Source organism: Coturnix japonica, chromosome 2 (assembly GCF_054131305.1).
Source record: "Coturnix japonica strain WE chromosome 2, WE-NBRP24, whole genome shotgun sequence".
NCBI classification, from domain to species: Eukaryota; Metazoa; Chordata; class Aves; order Galliformes; family Phasianidae; genus Coturnix; species Coturnix japonica.
The window spans coordinates 112,428,005-112,451,638 of NC_140664.1; the positions used below are offsets into that span (position 1 = coordinate 112,428,005).

Sequence of the window (23,634 nt, forward strand, 5' to 3'; positions counted from 1 at the left end):
AGTTTGGACCAGACACAAAGAGTCAAATTTTCAAAGTTTTTACAAGGCTGAATTCAGCTTTTGTGCCCAAAGTAGCAGATGAATGTAGTCACTAATCATTTTCAAAGAAGGAAAAGCAATGTAAATGGGCAAAAGCCACTTGGGCTGCAAAAGTGTGCCAGAGATATATCAACAAATGTCTGAAGAAAGAATTACAGATGGAAATTTCGTGTGCCCAGAAGGTGATCTGCAATAATCCTTGGGAATGCGAGGAGAATCTGAAACTGCAGCAGTTTGTACTGAGCTGGAATATCTAGCAATATCTGAATTGTCCTAGTCCTGTCATGTTTTAGAGCATGTAGGTTACTTCAGAGGTGATTGTTGCAGAGTACAGGTGGAAAGAACTGAAAAGTGTGGGAACTACAAGCAAATGATAAAGAGCATAGAGAGTCCTCACACACACAAGATGTAGGGGAGAAGGCAAACAGCTCCTCAGTGACACTTAGGCTGCAGAGGGAAGTGCTGCAGTCTCAATTTCCCAAGTTTACTGTGCAAGAAACATTCCATCACCAAGACTGAGCTTTGTTATTCTTGCCATGACTACAGAGAAGTAATCTCAAAGATGTAGAAGTAGGTCCTCTATGTTTTTTTATTAATAACATTCTCAAAGTTTTGGAAACTTCTGATTTTATGTATATGCACTCAAGGCAAGTAATTTTGTGATCCGTGGTTATAGAACTCTACATAAATGACAGGTTTCACAAGGAAATAGGTTCAAAAGCTCGAAGGATCATTAGCACCTACCAGTCCCTGAAAACCAACTCATGCCTTGTTGTGGAAATATGTAACTGTAAATTCAGAATATTCCATTGGCCATTGCTTTCAGAATATTCCAATGGCCATTCCAATTGGCCATTGCTTTGGCCAAACAGTTTTCTCACTAGCAATGCCCATTTTCTGGACTTTGATGCCACCGTGTTGACCTCTGGCATGCATGTTGCACCATGTCCCTCTTTTAATTTTCTGTTTATGAGCCAATTCTTGGGCTCTGTACTTATGCAAGCAGCAGTTGACAGGTGGCTCAGACTCAGTGCTAATTATTTTCTAGTATTAGAATAAGATTAACATCAAGGATGTAGGATCATGACCAAGTTTACCATGCAATTTAAAACTGATCTCAGGCCATATTCACTTACATGAATATTTCCTTTTTGAAGAGAGAAATGCTTACCTGTTCTGGCAAATAACCCCTTTTTAAAGCAGTTCAGGCTCTCTTGGCAGAGTTTGCTGCCTAGCTGGCAAGCAGCCCCAGATTCACTCTGAATTCCACAAAGGAAAAAATGCCAACTTTTCATCATTGGCAGGAAAGCTCCAGAGTACAAGTTTCCACTTAAATTACCATTCCCTCCTAAATGCCAACTTAACAGATTGCAAGAAAGAAGCACATACTTCACACTATGCAAGAAAATTGTCTGGTATAAGATTTTAAGCATGCTTGGGATCCAACCAATCACAATGTTTTGTCAAATTCTGTTTCACACTGAAATTCAAGCCAGAAGAATATTTACTAGAAGATGTTAAATTTAGTCACTCAAAAATGTTTTTGCACTTGGAGCCAAATTCTGCCTTGGCCGCCACAATCAATGAGAGTAGACATGCATCCTCTGTGTGCCTTTGTTGCAGGGTCCTGCTGGGCAAAGCACACTCTGGACTGCACTTTTCCATTTCCTCTCTGCAAAGGAGAACATGACCCCATCTGTGACCAATTATCACTTGTTACAGACCACGGAAAAACTGCTGTACTCATGTAGAGCTAAAAGACAAAACCTGCAGATAGATCAGAAGGACCACAATATTAGACTGACCTCTGAGTCCCACAGAAATATTCCACCTGGGTTTTAGACATGAGATGAGATGAAGGAAGAACTAAATCCTTAGTTTTTGAGCCAATGAATCTTGTACTTGGAGGACTCCTTCCTCATTCCCTCTGGTTGCTGAAGAACTCCCCAGTTTAATGTAGTTATTGTGGAAATAAGCTGCAGGTTTCAGGACACCAAGCTCAAGAATTGCTTATCCCTGAGGTCTTTTTAAATGGAAGCCTCCTCAAATGTGATGTGGAAGAAAGAAACCAGAACATGTCTTTGAAGACAGGGAATAGCCTTACCACTTGGCACCAAAAGGGCTGTGCGAATATCTGATCAGTTATCCCCATTTTCACACACTTGGGATAAAACACAAATATTAAAATTTAATCAGTTTCTTAGCTGAAAAGATATACACATATGTATCATGGATAAGTATTTGAAATAATAAAACCAACCCACAAAAAGCTGCAGAATTGTTTTAGTATTATTTTTTAAGATTATCTTAATAAATGAGAGAACTGAATTGTAATCACAACACTGCATCTCATAAATGCATAGCCTTAAAAGCAATGTCTCTTTTCTAATTGTCTGAATTCAACATTACCTTTGTTTTGAAAGGTGCTTATTTAACAGACATATTCTTTAATCATATTTCAAATGCTCAGGGACATTTTAAAGCTAGTGATGTTTAGCCTGCCTTCTACCTTCCAGAATGATTTCCGTGTTTTCACTTTGGATTTCAAGGGAATCCAGCTGCTTAATATCTTCTCATCTCTTGGGAAGATTTCCTTCTGAGAAGATAACACACAGAACTCCTAACTAGCTCTGAAAATGGTCAAAGTGATTCTTTTTTTTTTTTTTCCAAAGTAATATCTCCTGAGATCTCCAGCCCTCTAGTAATCAATTCATTTTAACATTTATTTTTCCTTTCCTCTATCGTATTGGTCTTCTCATTATTTAAAGGGGTATTTAGCTGCCTAAACACAACTAAACCAAATACAACCTTTTCCAGTACAGGGTGTTCTGCCTGATGTCTAGTTGCCATTCATGAAAAGCATAAGTCTCCTCTAAGTTCTGTGTTACTTCCATGAGTTCTATCAGGTGTCCTGCATAACCTACAGTATACAAAAGCATGAGGTACATCCGCTTAAGGAATAGTATTAGGGTTTAGAAATAATCAGTCATCAATATAAACATCTCCAATCAGTAGGAAAAAAGAAAAAAAAAAAGACAATAATAATCCCACTTATCTGTCAGCTGAATTTTGAAATTGCTATTCAAAAGTGCCTCTGGTTAGAAGTTCAGAAGTACTCACCACTTCTGATGAGGCTGATTGCTCATTGAAATTCTGAGCTCTTCCAAGAAAACGAGACCTTTAATAGGTTTTTTGGTTAGTCTTCAAAATCAACAATTGTGTGTAAGAATTTCCCATGCCACGCTCAAGTTTAAAAAAGATGAACGTGATAGTGTATTCTTTTTCTAGTGTTGAGCCTTTGTTAATAGATGCATAAAAAGTTATCTTGATAAACAGATTACTATCCTACCATTTACATAAAACTTAGAGAAAAATATGTCTAGTTTGGGCATCAAGATTTTCCTTCTTGTTACTTATGGGCAAAGTAAAAAAAAAGCATTCCCTATTTGTAAGTTTAATTTTACCTTTACAAATCAAACCAGCTCTCCATTGAAGTTGCTGCTGTTAGTTTTACAATTTTTTTTTTTTTTTTAAAATATGTGTGTGTGTGCTGCTCTGCTGGTATAGAACATATGAAGCAGTGAATTTCTGTATTGACAAGTGCTGGCCAAAACCAACAAAAGCAAAGCAGAAGTTTTCAAAAACCCTGAAAAATATTTACGAATTCTAATCCTCAGCATATGAATAAATACGTCCGACAAACTGCAGAGCACCTTACAATGGCCTTTCCCAACCTTTTAAATTCAAGCTCAATTACATGTGTAGTATTTAGAAACTGAAGTTCATCTTGCCAAAGTTTTTAAACTAGGATTACACTACATACCATTATTTGTAAAAGGGAAGGGCAGATAATAAGTTTTAATTATCCTATTAATTACCTGTGAAGAGTTGTGTGCAGCGAAGAATGAATTCTCAAATTACAATAACTGGCTATTTGAAGAAAAGCATTTTTTACTGTCCTTGGCTGGAATACACTTGGAGTTTGCTGTGCAAGTTCATGAATAATATGCTGAAGTCAAGCAGCGTGTATGCTATAGGCCATGTGGTATAGATTTCCATAAATCTGTAGATGTCAACGGACGTGCTGACTTCTAACTGCTAACTCAGTATCAGACTTCCTCATTAGTGTCTGCTCCTCGGCAACACCTTTACTTATTCTTTTAAGTAAGCATCAATTTCTTATGGTAGTGTTAGTAATGACATCCACTCTGGAGTATTTTTGTCTTAGCAGCTACAGCACATTTTCTCTTTGAAATTCTGCTGCAACAGACCATTTAATGCATTTCCCTGAGGACACATCTGTGAGTAACAGCACATGAGAATAATGCTTATTGCATGAGATGTTTCAAGTTATTAAGGATCATGCTCTTTTATAAGTGTATTATTAATGGATGTGTGGCTATGCTTTTCTTCAGTCTGTTATTACATTTTTGTGTGACTTGAAATTTGCTTTGCAGCATTTTGCAAACAGATAAATAACTTACTATTTTCCCAGGCCCAGGTAACTCTAAAAGAAAATGGAAGAAACATTCAATTCCAATACACTTATCCAATTCCTTTTTCTCATAGTCAGTATGCTATCTCAGATAATGTCTGGCCTGAGAAAGCAGAAGTGGTAGTTGGGTGTTGAAAGAAAACAAGTCACTTTTCATAAATGGGTAGCACCTCCAAATGGTCATAACTGGACAGTGGGACACAGATATCCGCACAAAGGAAGATGCATTGTATCATTAGGATTGTGTCATTAGCATTAGTCTCATAACGGTCCACATTTCAGGGAATGGGATTAAAAGAGCTTACTTTCCTTCTCATCATATTTATTGGAGAAAAGATATTTTCCAGTGGGCAACAGAGTCTATTTTCATAAATGAGTGTTTATGTATAAAGTTATTATGTACTAATATCTAAAGTATTTTATAAATCTTGGACATTCCATTTAAACTACATGCAGATAGACCAAACTGAATCATCACTTTTAACTTAAAAATAATAATAATAAATAACAATTTTTGAAATCTTGGTCACATTTTTATTAATGCTTTTATGTGTCAAAGGCCTTTGAAATTTGTTCTTCTACATGGTAGTAGAGGTGAAGTGTCAATGTATAACAAAAAGAAAAAAAAAATGCCATTGCAATATTCAGTCCCTGAGATTCACAGGTACATCACAATAGCCAGTGTTTTCCCAAAACAATTGGCTGGAATGTTTGATCCTTCTAGATGATACTAATGGTTACCAGTGACATCAAGCCTGGTATTCAGGACAGAAACACCAAGTGCAGTTTTTAAGTGTAAAACCTTACCTAGAAGTGAGAATAATTTAGGCAAACACTAAATGATTTATACATTTGTATTATTTAGAGATATTTATTCAAAGCAAAGCATGCTTTTGGCTTATCTGAGGGCTACTCTGAAACATTCAAATTGTATGTCTTTTAAACCCAATCAAAATAGTCTGCTCTATAGCTGCTAAATGAAAATTGAAGATAGACAGTATTTTCAGCAAACTTGGATCATTCCCTCCAACTATGATTTATATTTTACCTCATTTCCTAAAAGGGCATTTATACAGGCTTCAGATGCATCACAGATGGCAGTAAGGTCATGTCCTCCCTCCAGTGCCAGCACAACACGGCCGTCCGCTAGCTTCAGCAATTGCTTGGTTAGGTGACCAAAACCTAGTATTCAAATACAGTAGTGCAAATAATTAAAGCAGAAAAAATATTACTGGCATATTTCACATTTGCTGAGTAAGATTACACAGAGTATGGGATATATTTATTTCAGTATCCTGTTTCTGACTGCAACCCACACCAGATGCTTTGGAGTTAGGTATAAAAATTTTGTATGAGACAGATGCGAGATAGTGTCTCCCATGCTGTTCCTCAGTAGCAGGATACCAGCAAAAACATGAGGTTTGTCTATATTTAAAAAATATTACCCTCAATTCTCCCCATTTGCACAACAGTGTAATACACACCCATCCTATTTAGAGATGATCGCTCTGTTACACTGTTGTGATAAATAACATTTACAGTTAGACTACGATAATGTAATTAAAATAATCAAATTCAAATGAGATGAAGTTTTTGTTTGGAGATTGCTTCTTCTTTTGTATTTGGACTTTGAGTCTAATATACATCCATGGATAGAAAAATAGTGTAAATGTCATATCTTATCTCCATTTTAAAGTAGTTTTGGAAGCAAAAATAGCATTGCATCACTTCCTTTGATTCAAGATTTTGGGATAAATTGAAACTCCTCAGAATGTTATAGATACCTCTACCAGTACTGCTTGCTCCTGACCCGTAATGCTCTAAGCAATTCTGCATAATAATCAAAAACTGTGATACACCTTCTGTGGTGATCTATGATTATGTAAATACTACTACAAAGTTTTCAATGGTGATTCAAGTAAAATTAATTTATTGAATTCTTAATAACAAGAAAAATGTCATGAAAATTATTAACTGGGAGAGAAGAGACATTTTAAATTTTGTGCTAGTTTCCCAGGACAGCTGTTGTTTTGATTAATCTTATTTAAGTGCGTAAGGATAAGAATAGCTTTGATACTACTGAAGTTATTTATTCATCGCATATTATTCATAACTTCCCTACTTAATCTGGTTCAGTTACTCCACTGTTGGTCATCCTTACTAATTTTGGTGCATTTCATAGTCTTAAATAAAGCATTTAGAAAACACCTGCTGAAGCCTCTACATAGGTAGGAAATGCATTCTGGTGGAAAATATCACCAAAAGTACAAAAATAAATACTGAAATTACAGGCATGTTATCTAAAGAAATTTTGCAATACAGGTTTAAGACTTGATCTGACAAGCAAGAAAACATACAATTAGTTCTGAGAAAAAAGAAAAAGGAGATCTACTTGACACTTAATCTACAGGTCATAGAACACTTGAGTTGAAATATTGTTTCCTTAATCCACTCCTCAGTCTTCTATAGGCTATAACAACTGCAGTTTGTATTCTAGCAAAGTTACTACACTGCGGTTCAAATTACATACTGAGTTGAAAAACAAATAAAATCTTAACTCTCATTTCAACTCAACCTTTCCTCATGAAAAATAAAATAAAAGCCTCTCTACAAAAGGCTGAATTTAGACAGGATAATAAAAGTGAAGGAAGGAGTGGAATGAGGATAACCTTTGATCTTAAGCCAATTTCTACTTTCTTTTACCTACAGGATTTATTTCTGTCTGCATGTTATACACGTGATCTTCAGATTCATAAGAAGAGAGTTCCAGCAGCATAAGGTGAGTCTTACATACAGCATTTAAGGAAATGAAGAAGAACGAACAGTCACAGACAACTCACATCCAAAAACACTACAACTCACTCCTGGGCTCTGTGGTGAAACTCAACAATGCATTTACAACACCATTATCCTTCACTTTACAGAACTTCTATGAAGAAAGAAAAGGTCTTCCTTATTTTTTCTACACATTTTGAAAATGTTGTGAGTGCAACCACACCGCAATTACAAATTGAGGCAAAAAAATATGCAAAAATTGCCCCCATGCCTTTCTCTCCTGTTAAGCAACCATATGTAATATATCTTGTAGATATCACAATGTTATTTTGTCTGCTTGCTTTTCCTAGTATCATTGTTACTGTAATCATTACTGGCTGAATTGGGATCCATGCAATGAGCCATACAGAAAGCATCTTTCCTATCAGAGATCAAAGTAACAAAATAAAGTATTGCCAAATAAAACCAGTATGATGAGATCTTTCCTTCAGTGTAATTACCCCAAGACAGTAAAGGTAACTTGCTGGGAAAGGAAGAATTAACTTTAGCCAATGTTGCCTGAAACTGAATGAGTTATGGAAATTCTTAACAAAAAAACTTGGATCCTGTGTCACTGTAGCAACCTAGAAAAGATATTAACTTCCTCAAGGAAATCCCCTGGAGCACAGAAGTAACAAAATGGAAAGAAAGGAATCCCAGTCAAGTAATAGTTTTAAGATGGGCTATAGTCCATGCCAAATAATTAAGAAAAACAAGAAGAAAATAGTAACAAGCACCATGAAAAGAATCAGTCATCTTTCCTGATGTAAGGAGATCAAGCACATATTTGATGCCCCACTGATCAACTCCAAGGTGAGAAACGAGTCAGATAAACATCCTGAATCCTGGATCTTTCAATTCAAATTAATTTCTAGAAATGGTCAGCAGCAGTTCTTGACCCTTCCATTGTGCCATCTGACACAGGAGTTAGCTGCAATGCTTACTTTAAGAAACAGTTTCAGTTTGGTTTAACCATACTGTAAAACTATGCCTTTGTACTCATGCATGAGAATTATAGATTAGTGGCATTTTATTTAAAAACAAAACAAAACAAAACAAAACAAACAAACAAAAACAACAAATAAAGCAGAAAATGTACAGTTATAAAAGGGAAAGTCATCTTAAAACATCAGTCCTTGAGTTCATCCTGCAATATTTACCCCTTCTTTGAGGTTACAATGTGCTGGTGTAACTGTCTTTGAGCCATTCACACCATGAGCCTCTGAATAAATGACAGACATCCGTTATTCAGGGCTTGGAAGAGCTCTAGGAGTATCCATGATTATTTATGTCCGTAAGAATGAATACAAATGTCACATATTATTAAAAAATAAATAAATAGTATTTTACATCATTAAATTAGTCAGCAATTGAGAAAAGATTGAACATACGGATCTTTTTTCAAATGTTATTGTAAATGTGCTCAGTGAAATTTTACTTCAGAGAAATAGTGCATTTAAGATAATGCTTATACAGTGCAATAGAAAACTGAGTGGTCTTGTGCCAGCTATTATTTTCAGATATATTTTTTTACAATTTAAAGCATTTAATACTGGCTTACTATGATTCTAGTAAAGACAGCGATAAACCCCTGTTCGACATGAATAACAACGTTAAAACTCCACTAGTATTTCTGAAAACCCTATGTGATACCTGATTCACTTTTTGCTGAAAATAAAATACTGTTGATGAACAATTGTACTTTTTATAAAAGACTGAAGAACAGATTAAAACTGAAATTATTATAAACCGCTATCTAAATATGAAGAGCACAAAATGCCACAAGATCCTCTTGGGACAGTGTAGCTGTGAGTATTCAGAAGAACAAAAAGCCAAAAATATCATTTTACAAAGAAATTTTCTAATGCCTCAAAATTATGATAGCATATGAGAAATAACACTTTGTTTTCTTTCTGACTCTCTATTTACCAACATGATACAATTTTCCAAGAGCTATATCTGTTAAGATTTACTGTTCACTCTTCATCTTGCACCCTGGATTACATTAATTGTGTCAGCAGGCAACAAAGGCAACATTAAAAACAGGATTACAGTCTGCATCAATCCTGTAAGTAATCCACTGCATACAAGTATTGCAGGAAAAGTAATTAACTCAGAGTAGCATAACTACATGATTTTGCTGCAGATTGAAAATTATGAATTTTACTTCCTAATGGACAACTTGAACTTCTGTGTTATCAGGCACTGTCATCCATTAGAAAACTGCACAGTATATAAGCTGTTATCTGCTGACCTTTGAAGCAAAACCATAAACTTTTGAAACAAAAACATAACACATATTAGTTAATTACATCCTTACCCCTCCTCCGATGTTATTTCTGGAGGAAATACAGCATTCAGCCTCATGTCTGAATATGTTCTATTGTGGCAAGGCTGAGAGAGAAAATTAATACTGTATTATATTAATGAGCAGGCTGCCAGTCCATTATTGAAGGACACAGTGTGCTGTTCACTTGAATTACCATTTAATTAAATAAGTAAGCTTTTAGGGGACTGTCTGATGCCTCAGTGTAACAGCAAGAGTCCTGTTTTTGTTGGATTTTTTTTTTCTGCTTTGTTTTTGTTTTTGCTTTTGCTTTTGTAACAGACAACTTCCCCATGTGCTCCTTCTAGTTCTGCCAAACAGTGTGGAATGTCATTGGTGACACTTCTGCCCCACTTAACCGAAGTAGGTGGAGCAGCTAGACCCTACCTAGACTTACTGAAAACCATGAAAAAATGTTAAAATCTACTTAAAGAGAAGCAGGAGTTATGCCAGTTTTCTATTTTTGTTTTTGGAGCATTTTTACTCTAACAACCGAAAACAGAAAGTGGTAATGAACAGGTAAAACACAATTAGTCCAGGCCAGTCCCCTTCAATGGAGTCATCACACACTTGTGTGCTATAGGTAGATGAAGTAAAGCTAACAAGTTGGACTGTGCATGCAACCTTACATTTTGAAAGACAAACATTTGAAAAGGAAGACAACTAGTGAATGTGATCCTTTTCATATCCTTTCCCCAGTAAACAGGGAGAGACCATATGGGAGGAGTCCACTCCCACTCAACACTCCTCGTTTTCATATAAACAGTCATACACGCAACACCATTTGTTCAACAGTGAATGTGCAAACGCCCACTTAATGAGGACTAAACCTGCCTCAGAAGAAAACAGATCCCTTCCATCTCCCTGCCTGCACATAAGGAGAGCAGATGTCTCCTGCGCAGCCCCTCCGGGTGACAGCAGTCTGAGCTGACCAGAGCCATGATGCTGTTGGAAGAACCAGGACACGTCAACAGCCAAGAGCTCTGTGCTTATGGTGAAAGCCTCAGTGAGGCTCCTGCTGCAGCAGGGCCCCAACAGCTCTTTTGGTTGCAGTGTCAGAAAAGTTATAATCCGACCCTAAATTATAGGCAGAGTTCTGGTGAACTCCTCTGGCTATTCAGAGCAGACTGGAAAGGAATACACCCAAAACACAAAAACTCCACAGTCTCTGTCCTGGACCTCCAAGCATGTATTTAACTATTATTTACCATCTAATCATGTCATTGCTCTCTAATTTACTTGAGAATGTGTTTTCCTCTCATTAAAACTGTGCAATGATCGCTGCCAAAAGCCTACCCACCAGTGTTCTGCACTCCTTCCCTGTGGTTCCTTCGTGACTATTTGATTAATTTTCATTGATATTCTTCCAACAATAGCATCTAAAATTAACTGGGTCAGTTTTTACATAACTTCCTGAGTCATCAGGCTACGTGTCCTAAATAAATACATCCATACAGGAGTCAAATGATAATTTACCCTTCCAGCACTGGCAGGAGCTAGAACATTTTACAAAGCTTGTCTTCTATCATAAGAAAAAATATTTTATTCTCAGATCTTAATTCAATACATTTTATTCAATCAAAACCTCATTTGGATTAAATCAGAGGCTTGACTCAGTTGGCAGGATGTGGCCCTGAGTGAGAGGAAATGCCAGATACATACATTCTTATGAAAAACACTTTCCAAATGACTGATATTTGGAATGCTAGTGCTAAGGTACCTGAATTTAAATGGTAAAGACCTGGCCTCCAGGCATTAGCAGCTGATTTCTTGCTTTCAGTACCAGAGAAGGAAGCTCAATAACACTTTAAATTACGTCTCAACCAGGCATTTAATTTAGATTAAATTAGACAGTAATTGTACGTTAAATAAATAGCAATGGTCCCAGAAACACATTTTTTATGGATTAACAATTTATGTAATAGATGTTTTTATTGCATACCTGTTAGTTCTACAGTAATATGCTTTTCATAATTAGCTGCTCATGAGCTGCTACACTGAACATAACTTATTAAATCTCTATTCAATACTTACTCAAGAATACATAGGATAACTCTCTAAAGGCCAAATAATGCAAATTTTTGACACTGCAGGAAAAAGTTAGATTGCCAGTGCTCAGTAGGGTGGTCCGGGTATCCACGTTTCTAAGTAGGTTACAAAATCCATCATATTTGCTCAGTCTTCCATGCAGGGGAGGAGGCATTTGTATATCTCCACCATACAATGGCAGTGCTGACCATGTGACAATATGTTCCTCAGAGAAAGTATTTGAAGGTAGATGCTTCCCCTGAATTATTCTCCCAGCTCACTTGTACTAAAAAAAATCAAAATATTTCTTTTATACTTTCTATTATCAAGTAACAGGGATTCAGCATCCTCTAGGAAAGGTCATAGTGGTGTATAAAATAATGACTAGGTTTTCAGATTTGTTGCAGTGTTGCTAAGTGGATTCAGAGGAAAAAAATTCAACAGTAGATTTCAGCTGCCAGAGTCAAAACAGGAGATTTTGAATATTCCAAAAACTTACTGGATGTTTTTAGGTGTGTTCATACTAGGCATTTGCTCCTAGCCTTCCTTTATTCCAGTATTCTCATATACTTTTCATCTCTACCCTGTCTCACACCTGGCCCATGTAATAACTTCTCAACTGTTCTACCACCCTCCCCCTTTTTTCATTTTGACAGCAAATCCTCAACTCAGCAAAGCTGAACAGGAAGCAAGATTATCCATCCCACAAAGTTTTCAATGTTTTTTCCAGGAACAGGAAAGAAAGCAGAAGACAAGAGGGAAAATACAGAACTGCAGATGACAAGGTGTCATGTCAGGATCTCAGCTTTAGATCTCTGAATCAGACTGTTGCTCCTTCTGGAGGGTGGGAGTCCCCTTCTTTATGCAGTTTGGAAGTTTTTAATTTTATTTTTCTTTGAAAATAAATTAAATATCCCTCAAAAGGTTTTATATATGGATAGCCTAAACAGGCTGACAACTACAATTTTAAAATCTATCCCCCATACTGTGAAAACTGCTAAGCTGATAGTGCAAGGGGTAGCATTGATATCATAACAATTTCTTCCAAAACTGATCAAGTTGCCTGTATCTCTGATATACAATATCTGCATCTGATGTTACAAATTACTGATGATTATATTTCCAAACCTGAGTTCAAACTCAGTAAGAAGTTGGCTTGAAAACGTGACATACGATCAAAACATAAATAATTCAAAGTATGAGGAATTTGTTTCTAATCCACAATGGAATGAAAATCAGATACCACTATTGCCTATCCAATTAAACCAGTAAGTTTGATTAAGTTTTGGGTAATAGTATTATCATGCTACTGCCTATGAATCAATGTTATGTTTTGAAAATATATGGGGCAATGTTTCTGCTGTTATAAATGAATATAGCTGAAATGTGGGCACAGAGTTATGACTGAAAACAATCAGATGGGAAGATCTAGCTTTATATTTTTTTAACTGATGAAAAGTCAAGTCAGTTAATTTTGAATTGACCCAAGAGACTTACACAAAGGATCTGGTTTAAAGCCCATCACTCAGAAGCTGAGAGCTGACTGCCATTTTCTGAAGATGGTTTAAAAATTCTGCCAAGAAAAGCATCATGGATTAAGATGTCTTTCCAACATACACAGTTTCTCTGAGTCTACAAATTAAGGCTCTCACTTCATTTGCAGTCATTTACTGACCCTATCACATCAACACAGCACATTAAATTAAGGGTTAGTTGCTTAGCCAGTGTTAATCAGCATATACTATTATCTAAAATCTGGCCTCCAGATGTGGATCATTCATCATTCCAAGATGAGAGACACTGATACAATAAGTATATCAAGGATGAGTTCTTGTACATACATAGACTTGATTTCCTGGCTGGTTTGGCATCAAGTCTCTTTTGTGAACTCAATATTAGTATCAGAGGCCTAATGCCTCTCAGGATTTGGTTCACATTGTTTAATAAACATCATTTTATAATATCAGGAGGAAATAAGGCAGTGCATTTCTAAGGGATTACTGTGCATCTCGAGTAGTTACTTTCCCTCTGGCCTTGTGCCCGTTAACCCCACCTGACACATGGCATAATCACCAAGAAATGTGCTGCCTGTCACCACTTATTGAAAAGGTAATGTGTAAAATTCACAAAAGGAAATAGTATTGAAACTAGGTTTGAGGTCTGACTCCTTACAGACTTCTGATTAATTGCAATTTCCAAACAAAATACATTGAGCAACTTTCTATTATGCCGTTCTATTGCAAAGGCATGTAAGAATACAGGATGTAACTTCATCCCATATACAACAGATCCTTTGTTCCTTTTCAAACTAATAAAAGGACACACAGATGCCTTGAAATGGCAGGTAAAACTTCATAGAGTAAAATAAAAATCATAGCTAATATTTGGATGACATAGGTGGCTTCATATAGCCTCCTTCCCGAACAGAAAATTTATGTCAGAACCTGTTATCACATGTTATTAGACAGCAGACTTCACAAGAGCTGTAAGCCATAATCTATTGGAATCATGAAAGATAAACAAAAACAAAAACGAAAAGCATGGCACAGAACTACATGGGCCTCAAGTGGAGGCAGGACTGACATCACACCATTTTGATGCACAGGAGGTGAAAATATGTAGAAAACATTTTTATTTGCTGCTTCTCAGAATGAAATATGTGACTCATACTCATCACAGACATGCAACATTTTTAAAGCATGAGAGTAGAGATGTTCCTTTAAAAAATAATTGTAAATATTAGGGCCAAATTCATATGAAGCCATGAGATGGCTTCATGTACAACTAAACCTATGATCTGGAGCAATATTTATAGAAATAGGAGTGACATCCTAGTTTCCCCAGAAAACTTTCCTGCTACATACATGTGTGAGAATAGAATCCTTTATTAGAATCTTGGTCCTTCCAGTCTTATGAAATGCACTTCTCAGAAAAAGCCTTTCTGTGAGCTTCTGCAGACAAGCAGAAATTACTGCCTGAGAACCAGTGCTCCAGAAACTCTCATGGAATTCTTTGCTCAGTGTTTTAATATTGTTCCTTCAAGAAACTTCCAAACAATGAAATACACAAGCAGGTACATTCTCACAAACCATACATGAAGAGTGCCTTCAGGCAGCTAAACCTTTCTAAACTTTGTGAATCAGGAATGACCTGATTCTGTGGGATCTGTAGAATCTACCTGTCTTGCTAGCATTACAGCAGAATTGAAGGAAGATGGCAGACCTTATCTCCATTGAACAACAGAGATGCTGAGACAAGCAATGACATTTCTATGCAGTACTCTGATAGAAACCCAGTTAGCTTATGTCAAGGTAATTTGAGGACTCCATATGTTGTTGCAGCTGCATTATCAAAGTCATCTTTGTCATTCTTCTTAAAAATGGGAAGTTCAAAGCAGGGCAAAAATCATTCAGTCAGTGTTAACAGACTGTTTCTAGAGCAACACTGTCAATTTCCACAGGCAAAACAGTATTTTGGCTTTTCTGGATGGAGACACTGAAAATCCACTACCAGAATAGATGCTGTTTTTCCCTGCAGAGTTTTAACTACTGCAAGTGAAATAACCTGCTGTCAGAGCCCAAAGCTCCCTAGTGGCACAAGAAACATAGCAAAGAACATGTATCAAACTGCAACATCAGGATTGTATTTGTTATTCCTTCAGACAAAGCTGAAAAGCCACAGCAGCTGAAAGCTTGGGAAAAGTTATGCAAACATCACAGAAAAGCATCTTAAAAGCTTCTGACAACAGAGGTGTTTGATTGCCTCTCTGCAGGTAAATACAGCAAGGAAAAACATCAAAATCAGAAGAGCTCTTCTTATCCAAGGTAGTAGTCAGCACTCCAGCAGAGAAAAATACACTTTTTATCCATCATTAGTTTTGACCAATCTGCTGATTTCTTTTCCTTAAATAAATGGTCATGAACCAAAATTCTATTGTCTTCCCAGTGTTCTAGCCTGAATTTTATAGTTGGTCATTACGTTAAAGTGAATTAATTAATTCATAGTAATTATGTAAGAGAAAGAAAGATGAGAGAAAACAGAAGGGATACATGGAAGAAAATTATAAGAGTGTTTGCCAAGTCAGTGAAATAGTCTATAATTAAAAAGATAACAAGCACCTTTTTTTTTGACTAAAAGAAAATACAGGCATATAAATGGAATTACTAGGTGTCTGAGTGAATGAACAAAACCAAAAATGAATGTGAATAAGAAATAAAAGTGATCAAGGATTTAGATTTTCTTATAACCATCTGAAATTATCAGGAAAAAAAAATTAAAAAGAGAGAGAGAACAGAGAATGCTTATGCCTTTATTTCTGCAAAGAATGTAGAACATTTCTGAATTCATCTCCAGAGATATACTTTCACATCCCTAAGATGTGAGGAAGATGAGACAGTCCCAGAACTATATTATCATGGAAATGATTCAGATTTTGTCAGCAGTGACTTCTGACTGACAAGCTACACAGTCAAGGTCAGAACATAAGCATATGGCAGTGAATTGTAAATAAGACAGAAGACATCCTTGTATTTGTAGGCAAAAGTGCTACTGATAACTCCCAAACATAAAATAAATAAATAAGTAGGTAACTGATAACAAGCTAGTCTGTCAGGGGGCAATCACATTGCCATTTCAGAAATGTCACATAGTCTCAGAAAAGAAACTTGAAGTAATCCAGTGACTACAATGAATTTATACCTCAGGAACTGTGAGCTGAATTTGGCCAAGTATGTGTAAGCATGATCTTTTTTTTAATCACTGTAAAATAATTTAGAAATTGTGAATAAAATACACATTAAAGCTTGGCAATGTGTTTCACAGTCTTCAAACTGGTATGGGTCCTGACATTATCATGTTGCAAGAAAAAGATTTTCTTCTCTGGTCTTCTTCCTGGCAGTTTGAGTCTTCAGTTCAGGAAGTTTTGTAATGGAGTTGTCAGAGTTAAAGGTTTGTCCATGTTCCAGGGAATCCAGTAAGATCACATCTTTCTTATCCCAAACACATCATGTTATCCACTGAGGACTGGCTTGAACTTTTTCTTCAGTGGGGAATTCACATGTTGCCACTCCATGGACTGCCATTTTAGCTCTGAATTGCAGTGGTGAACATCACATCTTGTCACTGGAAATGATGTAGTCCAGGAAACCAACATTTTCCAATTCAAATTGGTTCAATAGATCCTGAAAAACTCATGTGCAGAGTTGTTTTCCTCTGTGAGCATTTGTGGGACAAACCTGGTGCAAACTTTACAATATTCTAATGTTGCCATCATTGTTTACAACACACTGAAGCCAATTTTCAGCTCTTCATACAATTCCTTGGTCATAATCTCACAATTGTCATGAGCAGATTGAGAAGTTCTTCATTTTGTGGTGCAACTGCAGTTGCACAGCTGTCCAGAACATGGCTTGTGCTTCATTTCACTGCCGCCATTGCTAAAACATACCACTTATCACCTCACTGTGCTCACATCCAATGTTTGGTCTCCATAAGCATTCAGAAACTGTTGATGAATATCAGTGTGTGCATTTTTTTTCCACGTGGAAGAATTCACTTCTACACCTTTGCTTCATATGCACTTCCATGTCAGATGCCATTCTGTCAGTCTGCCCCTCCGCTGCCATCTCTTGCATGGCAACAAAATGTCACACAATATTGGTGGGAAGGTTCAACTTCTACTACCATACCACCACCATCTGCCACTGACTCTGTGGGCCACCATAATAAAATAAGGAGCGTTACTTTCAGAGCAACCATTGTCTGTATGAGTCCTTACTAGCATGGGAAAGTGAAGCTTCTGTTCCTTCCCAGGTGGTGTGTAATTGTCTCACTGCCAGCATACACCTAGCCCAGCCTGGAACAGCTCAAAGACAGCCTGAAAACCTTTGTTTTCTTTCCTTCATACACATTGTAAAATCAAGCTGTAAAAGTTATACATTTATAGTAACACTTAGAAGGACTTAGTACTCAGCTACAAATAGAAAATATAGCTGAGGAAAAGTGCTGGTAGGTAGAGAGGGAAAAGAACTCATTTACAAATCTAAGTTCTAATGGAAGTGGTTATTAAACCACATTTCATTAGTACTAAAATGCATGCAATTCCACATATGAGCTACATATTGTCTTACTCAAGAAATACAAAGCCGAATGTACACCCAGCAGGGTGGAAAAGGTGTGTGGTGACAGACAGGAGGATGTCAAAAATTTGTGGATTATTTTGTTCTTTTTTTTTTTTTTTTTTTTTTTTCTGGAAACAGTCTGGAGTTATTTGTTTCAGTGTGACTATCAACTGTTTTGTAGGACTACTATATGATCACTGTCCAGCAGTGTTCTTTTTGTTGTCATTGTGATTTGCAGTGCAGCAATGGTAAAGAATTGTCTCTACAGTTGATGTTACATCTTTCACAAACAGAAAAACAAACAAATTTTTAAATTAAAACAAATCTACAGCTTGCCAGTGCTATTTTTTGCATCAGTTCCTTTTCAGAGTAGCGCTTCTGTTGTTTAAGCTTGTTTTTTTTGTTGTTTTTCTAGGAGAGGCCAACAGAGAAAAACAATATACACAGGAAAAGTGTTACAGTCTCAACTTGGCTCTCATAATGAGGAAAGCAAAGGTCTAGAAAAGTAGATGTTCACTGAATTAACAAACCTATCTTAAAACATATGCAAAAGGGGTCTGTTGTGCAAGCAATCATAAATCTCACTTGAGCAATTGACCTTACAACCCAAATAATGTTCCTTTGTGCACAATTTTTATATGCAATTTCGAGATTTACTGAGGCAAAGAAAAAGTGTGCAGACAATTTTAAGCTGAGCCTAAATTGAGTAACTCATTCATCCAACAGCTGGATGAAGCTTTGTACCAAACTGGTAAACCTGGCCTGGAAAGAGTCTCTTTCAGTGGGTCCAGATTCAGAAATTTCACTGATGCATTTTCACATGCTGCTCATATGTTAATTAAGAATTAAATGAGGAAAATAGAATAGAGTTTGGTCATCAGAGAATATAACATGAAAAGGTACTGACACTTTGCCTGCCTGAGAGTATTCCCCTTCCAGTCATCAAAGGATTGCTGCAAATAAAAAGTTTTGAGAACTCCAAAAGGCAGAAAATATAGGCATCATAAATGTAAATTCTTCTTCCTCCTTCCCTAATTATCCAAATATTTCACATATTCTTTTTCTATAAACAAAAATTCAGGTCATATCTTAGTAAGTTCAATGCACAGAGCACAGAGCATTTCTGTAACTGTGTTCTTGGTGATATCTATACTGAAACAATGACAAATCCCTTTGCCAGATTAAAAACTGCAAAGTATTTATGATAGAATTTACAAAAAATGAAAAAGTTTTATCTATATAAATACTAAGAAAATCTCAAGACAACTGACCCCAAATAAGCTGACAAACTCTGAAGTCCAGTTGTGGGAGAGGCAACCTTAAGCACATAGCATATATCCAAAGACCTGCAACTAACCCTTAAATATTCTTCAGATCTCCCTTAGGCTGAGAGGCTTTTTTTTTTTTTTTTTTTTTTTTTTTGCTGTCCATTTTTGGTACTCTGAGTCTACTTCTAGGGGCTCCACAGCCATCTGAAGGAACTGCACTTTCAGTACAGGCACCAAGTTTATATGGTTACATTTAGGACAGTGCTAAAGGCCCAGAATGTCTCAGACTTGCCTGGAACTTCACCCTGCTCTTCTATTTTATGCAAATATGGTAAATATGCATTATTAGAACTGATTAAAGTACTAATCATATAACAAATTATGAGTAAATTAAGCAGTAGTTCTTCACTCATAAAAATGTTTGCAAAAATATGCTAACATTTGCTAAATGTTATGTTCCTCTTAAAGGCTGTTTGCACTCTTCATCTTCTCACCCATAATGGCTCACTTTTTATCGGTGTTCAAAAAATGCATCCCATATCTCAAAAACATATCCTATATGCCTGCTATCTTAATATGAAAATGAACTTTTACATACAGCTGAATAGGGAATAGTTAATTTGAAATGAAAAGAGGTAAACAATCTTTATCACACCAATATTCACGAATCTTTGTAAAGGACTGCCATTCATTGAGAACATAAATCAAAGTCTGTGATTAGTTCTTAATTGAAAATAAAAAGAAACAGAAATGAATGAGTTTTAAAAGAGAAAAAAAAAAAAAAGTTTACTAAAAAGAGCAGCATTTGCATTTGTATTTACCTGAGTTGCTTGCCCCTTTAGCAACCTGATAAAACAAATGAGTGAATACAAATCAAAATGACTTTGCAGAAGAACAGCAAATGGCCATTGCAAATGTAAATGCCAGAGGAAAAGGGATACCACAAAGGCCCCAGTCCTGCAATATTTTGAAGGCAGATTTAACTGGTCTACTCTGGCCAGACACTTTTGGAGTCAGGCATGCCATTTCACTGAGAAAACAGCACCATCAAACATAATTAAACTGAAGTGGAATTCTAACTTGACTTGTTACAAAGTTCATAATTTGAAAAGAGAAAAGTAAAAAATTGGCTTTTTTTTTTTTTCTTTTTTTTTCTTTTTTTTTTTTTCTCCTTCAAGAGAATGTATCCATTTTTAAATCATCCTGTGATATACCAGGAAGGCTATTCTTTCCTATGCAGACATACTGCTTTGTTTTCATTGATTTACCCTGACTGTCAAGGAGCACACAAGAAAGCAGTGGATAAGCTGAAAAATTATGCAGTTCATACTCACTATCAGACAAATGACTGCACAGTTTCATTTCCCCCCTTGCATCTGACAAAACTGCAAGATGGCCAAATACAGGTGTTCAGATATATCCAGATGAAAATATATCCAGATGAAAATATATTTTTTCCTTCTTTTTAATACAATATTTTGTCATTTAGTCTGCTGAAAACATTATGGTTGGTAAAGTAAGATCAAGCAATAATTTTAAATTTTTAAATCCTAAAAGCAATTTTTTTTTTTTAGAAATATGGGAGCTTAGACAGCACATTTATTTAGTTTTAATTTTTGTGCTGTAATACATCAGGACCAAAGTCCTGATTTAGAACATATGCAGCTTGCCTTTGAAGTTCTGGCTGCTTTTTAACAATGGCAAAGAAGATATAAAGAAATTAAACAGCACCAAAAATATCATAAAATGGGGCTTTTTTTCTTGATTTATATCTATATATATTTTTTTATGTTGGTTTTGAAAAAATAGAGCTTTATTCTCAATAATCTTTCGTGGGAAGCTTTGCTCTGACATACTTTTATTCATCTAACCTTTTTCTTCTGTGTTGACCCTTCTTTTCTCCTTCCTATCCCTCTAAGCCTCTCAGTGCTGCTTTCTAATTTTGGACACATTCAGTAGCAAAAGTTAGTTTATTGGAATATTTCAGAAAAATGAAAGAGTATAAAATGCAAAGAGGATTCACTAAACAGAGATTTTTGAATGAAAACAATATGTATTCTAAAAAACATGGTTCCCACATGAAACAGCTTAATTCTGCTAGTCCCTGTTGGACCTCCCCTTCCGTGCTGAGCATGTGCAGTGGTATTCGTGGTCATTTTGGTCATGTTACACAACAATGACATTTTCCAATGCAGTGTATGAAAGCTGATAGTTGTCATTTCTCATTTTTTATCCAATGTCTTGTAATGAATACAAGCCAGTTCCATATTTATTTATCCTGTGGCCAGTTTTTTCCTGTTTTTCTCTGCCTTTCAACTCAAAGACTAAACAGTTGAAGCAACAACAGAACACCACAACTGACTCCATATATTTTCTCTTTCTCAGGTTCTACCAGTCTCCTCAAATTTTGTACACTAGAGCCAGCAAAACATACTGTTATCATGTGTTGCTGAGACCAGTGTCAATTGCACCCTAACTTTGAAACATATTAAAAGCAGAAAATTGATCTTCTAGAGAGATCAAGGCCTGAAAGTGTCCAGATGTTTGAAGCAGAACAGAAAAAGAATAATTTTTTACTGTCAGCCCGAATACATACGTGTGCACACTACCAGCATGTGTGTGTGTAGAATATGTGATGGGCATTTATGATAGACGTAAGGGTTGACAAGGGAGCTGGACTTTGTCTGAGATGGTGCAGGAAGGTTAACAGATACATACTGAGGATTTACTGGCGACCTCCTCACTCATGATATCTCTTCCTTTACCATCATTGTCCTGTATCTACCTGACTCAAAACAACACTCCTTCCACAATGCTACTTACAATTAACTGAAATAATGACCGAGCTGTGGGGGAAGAGAAAGCATTTTGCTCATGGGTTTGTGCAGGGTAACAGAATCATTAAGACCTCCTACAGGCAAAACTGACACCGTGGATTTATGTAAAAACAGTTTTTCCCAATGAAGTGTACCAGTTAGCACATGGTAAGATACTTCCAAGTGTCTTAGTTTCACAATATCTCTCTTAAAATGCACTATTAAGAGCATATGTTGAATTTTGACTGAAAACAGAGGATCCTGCAGTTCACCCTATTTTTATTGAATTTTAGTACCAATTTTAGTAACTCAGCTTATGTTAATAGGATGCTTGATTATGATTTCATTTAATTTCATACTTAATTCATTAACTTTATACCGTTTGAAGCAAATACTGCTTCAAAAGTCCCTTGACTTCAACATTCATCAGGGTCTTTGTACTCTAATTTTAGCCAAGGATAGGTTAGCTGCCTTGCCTCTGCAAGTCCTCTAGGGTAATGACTGTACACTGGGGAGAAGGGAATCTTCCTAGTAAGGTCTATTGCAACAATTTTCAGTACAGTTGAATGGTTCTTTAGAACTAAACGCTGCACTGTTTGTCATGGACAAATTAGACTAGTAAGATGTATAGGGCACAGAAAGCTAAACTTAGTTTTTATTTATCATTCTGAAAGACTGTTTACAATAAGACAAGGAAAACTCATTTTCATCTACAAAAGGTACTAAAAATACAGTGTGTTTTGTGATCCTTGGTTTGTCTGTTAATACCTAACTAAAAATTGTTCTTGCTAGAGATTTTGTAGTTTTCAAAGCTCTGCCTTCATTTTTTATTTTTATTTGAACAAGACACAGAACTCATATAATAATGTAAGATTTCATGTATTAATTACATAATCACAAGAAAATTATTTAATATATTAAATATAGTAATACTACAGAAACATATTTACAATAATAATTCACAGCTCAAGTCATAGCGGATATTTTTATACAGAAATCATAGAAATGACCCAGAAAATCATGTTTCTCTACTCATAACATGGAATAAGTCATATTAGCACTGCAATAATTATTTTAGCTTGAAAGTCTATTAATCTATGAATACTTTTTAGAATGTTTCCAGATTCATAAACTTTTAAATTATGTACATGCAGATAGAAGATTTCTATGCCAAATGTATTCCATTACTCCTAGTAATAATTCCTCAAATCACAATCCTTCTTCTGACACAACATATTTGTTGCCCTATCAACCCACTTTGTACCTTGCTTTGACTAAGGTATACATCATCAGGTCTTTTAAACATTGCTCTGTACTTAGCTCACTCTTTCCTCATGTGTTTTTATTCCACTATCCTTTTCCTTTGAGTATACTGGTACTTCTCTGCTAATAACATGATAAAAAGTTGCTAAATAGTATGTGTTTTCCAGGGTGGTTTTTAGATATCTTGGGGAAAAAAATAAAAAAAATAAAAATAAAAAAGAAAAGAGAAAAAAAGGAAAAAGAAAGAAATAAAAAAGAAATAAAAATAAAAAGAAAAAAGAAAAAAGAAGAGGAATTTGGCCATTTGCCCCAGTGCTTTAGAAGTCACACCACCTGTTCAAAAGTATGACACCAGCTAGGAAGTCTGACACTCAGTCTTGCCATCCTTATGTCTGGGATTTCCCAGGCATAAATACAGGAAAATGACCTCCTTGTGTCATCAGGAATCAATTTGCTGTTTTCGAGG

General features: G+C 35.9%; 1 protein-coding gene across 13 annotated transcripts in view; it reads right to left on the reverse strand.

The window, feature by feature from the left end:
- The window catches only part of HDAC9 (histone deacetylase 9), a 445,991-nt gene that overhangs the window by 20,284 nt on the left and 402,073 nt on the right, over positions 1-23,634 (reverse strand). For all 13 annotated transcript variants that reach the window (XR_014943025.1, XM_015853723.3, XM_085538530.1 and 10 more), the window contains one exon: positions 5,583-5,716. Coding sequence is in view for 12 of the 13 variants with exons in the window: in XM_015853723.3 (XP_015709209.2) it covers positions 5,583-5,716 (134 nt within the window). In the remaining variant the exon portion in view is untranslated. The remainder of the gene's footprint in view (positions 1-5,582; positions 5,717-23,634) is intronic.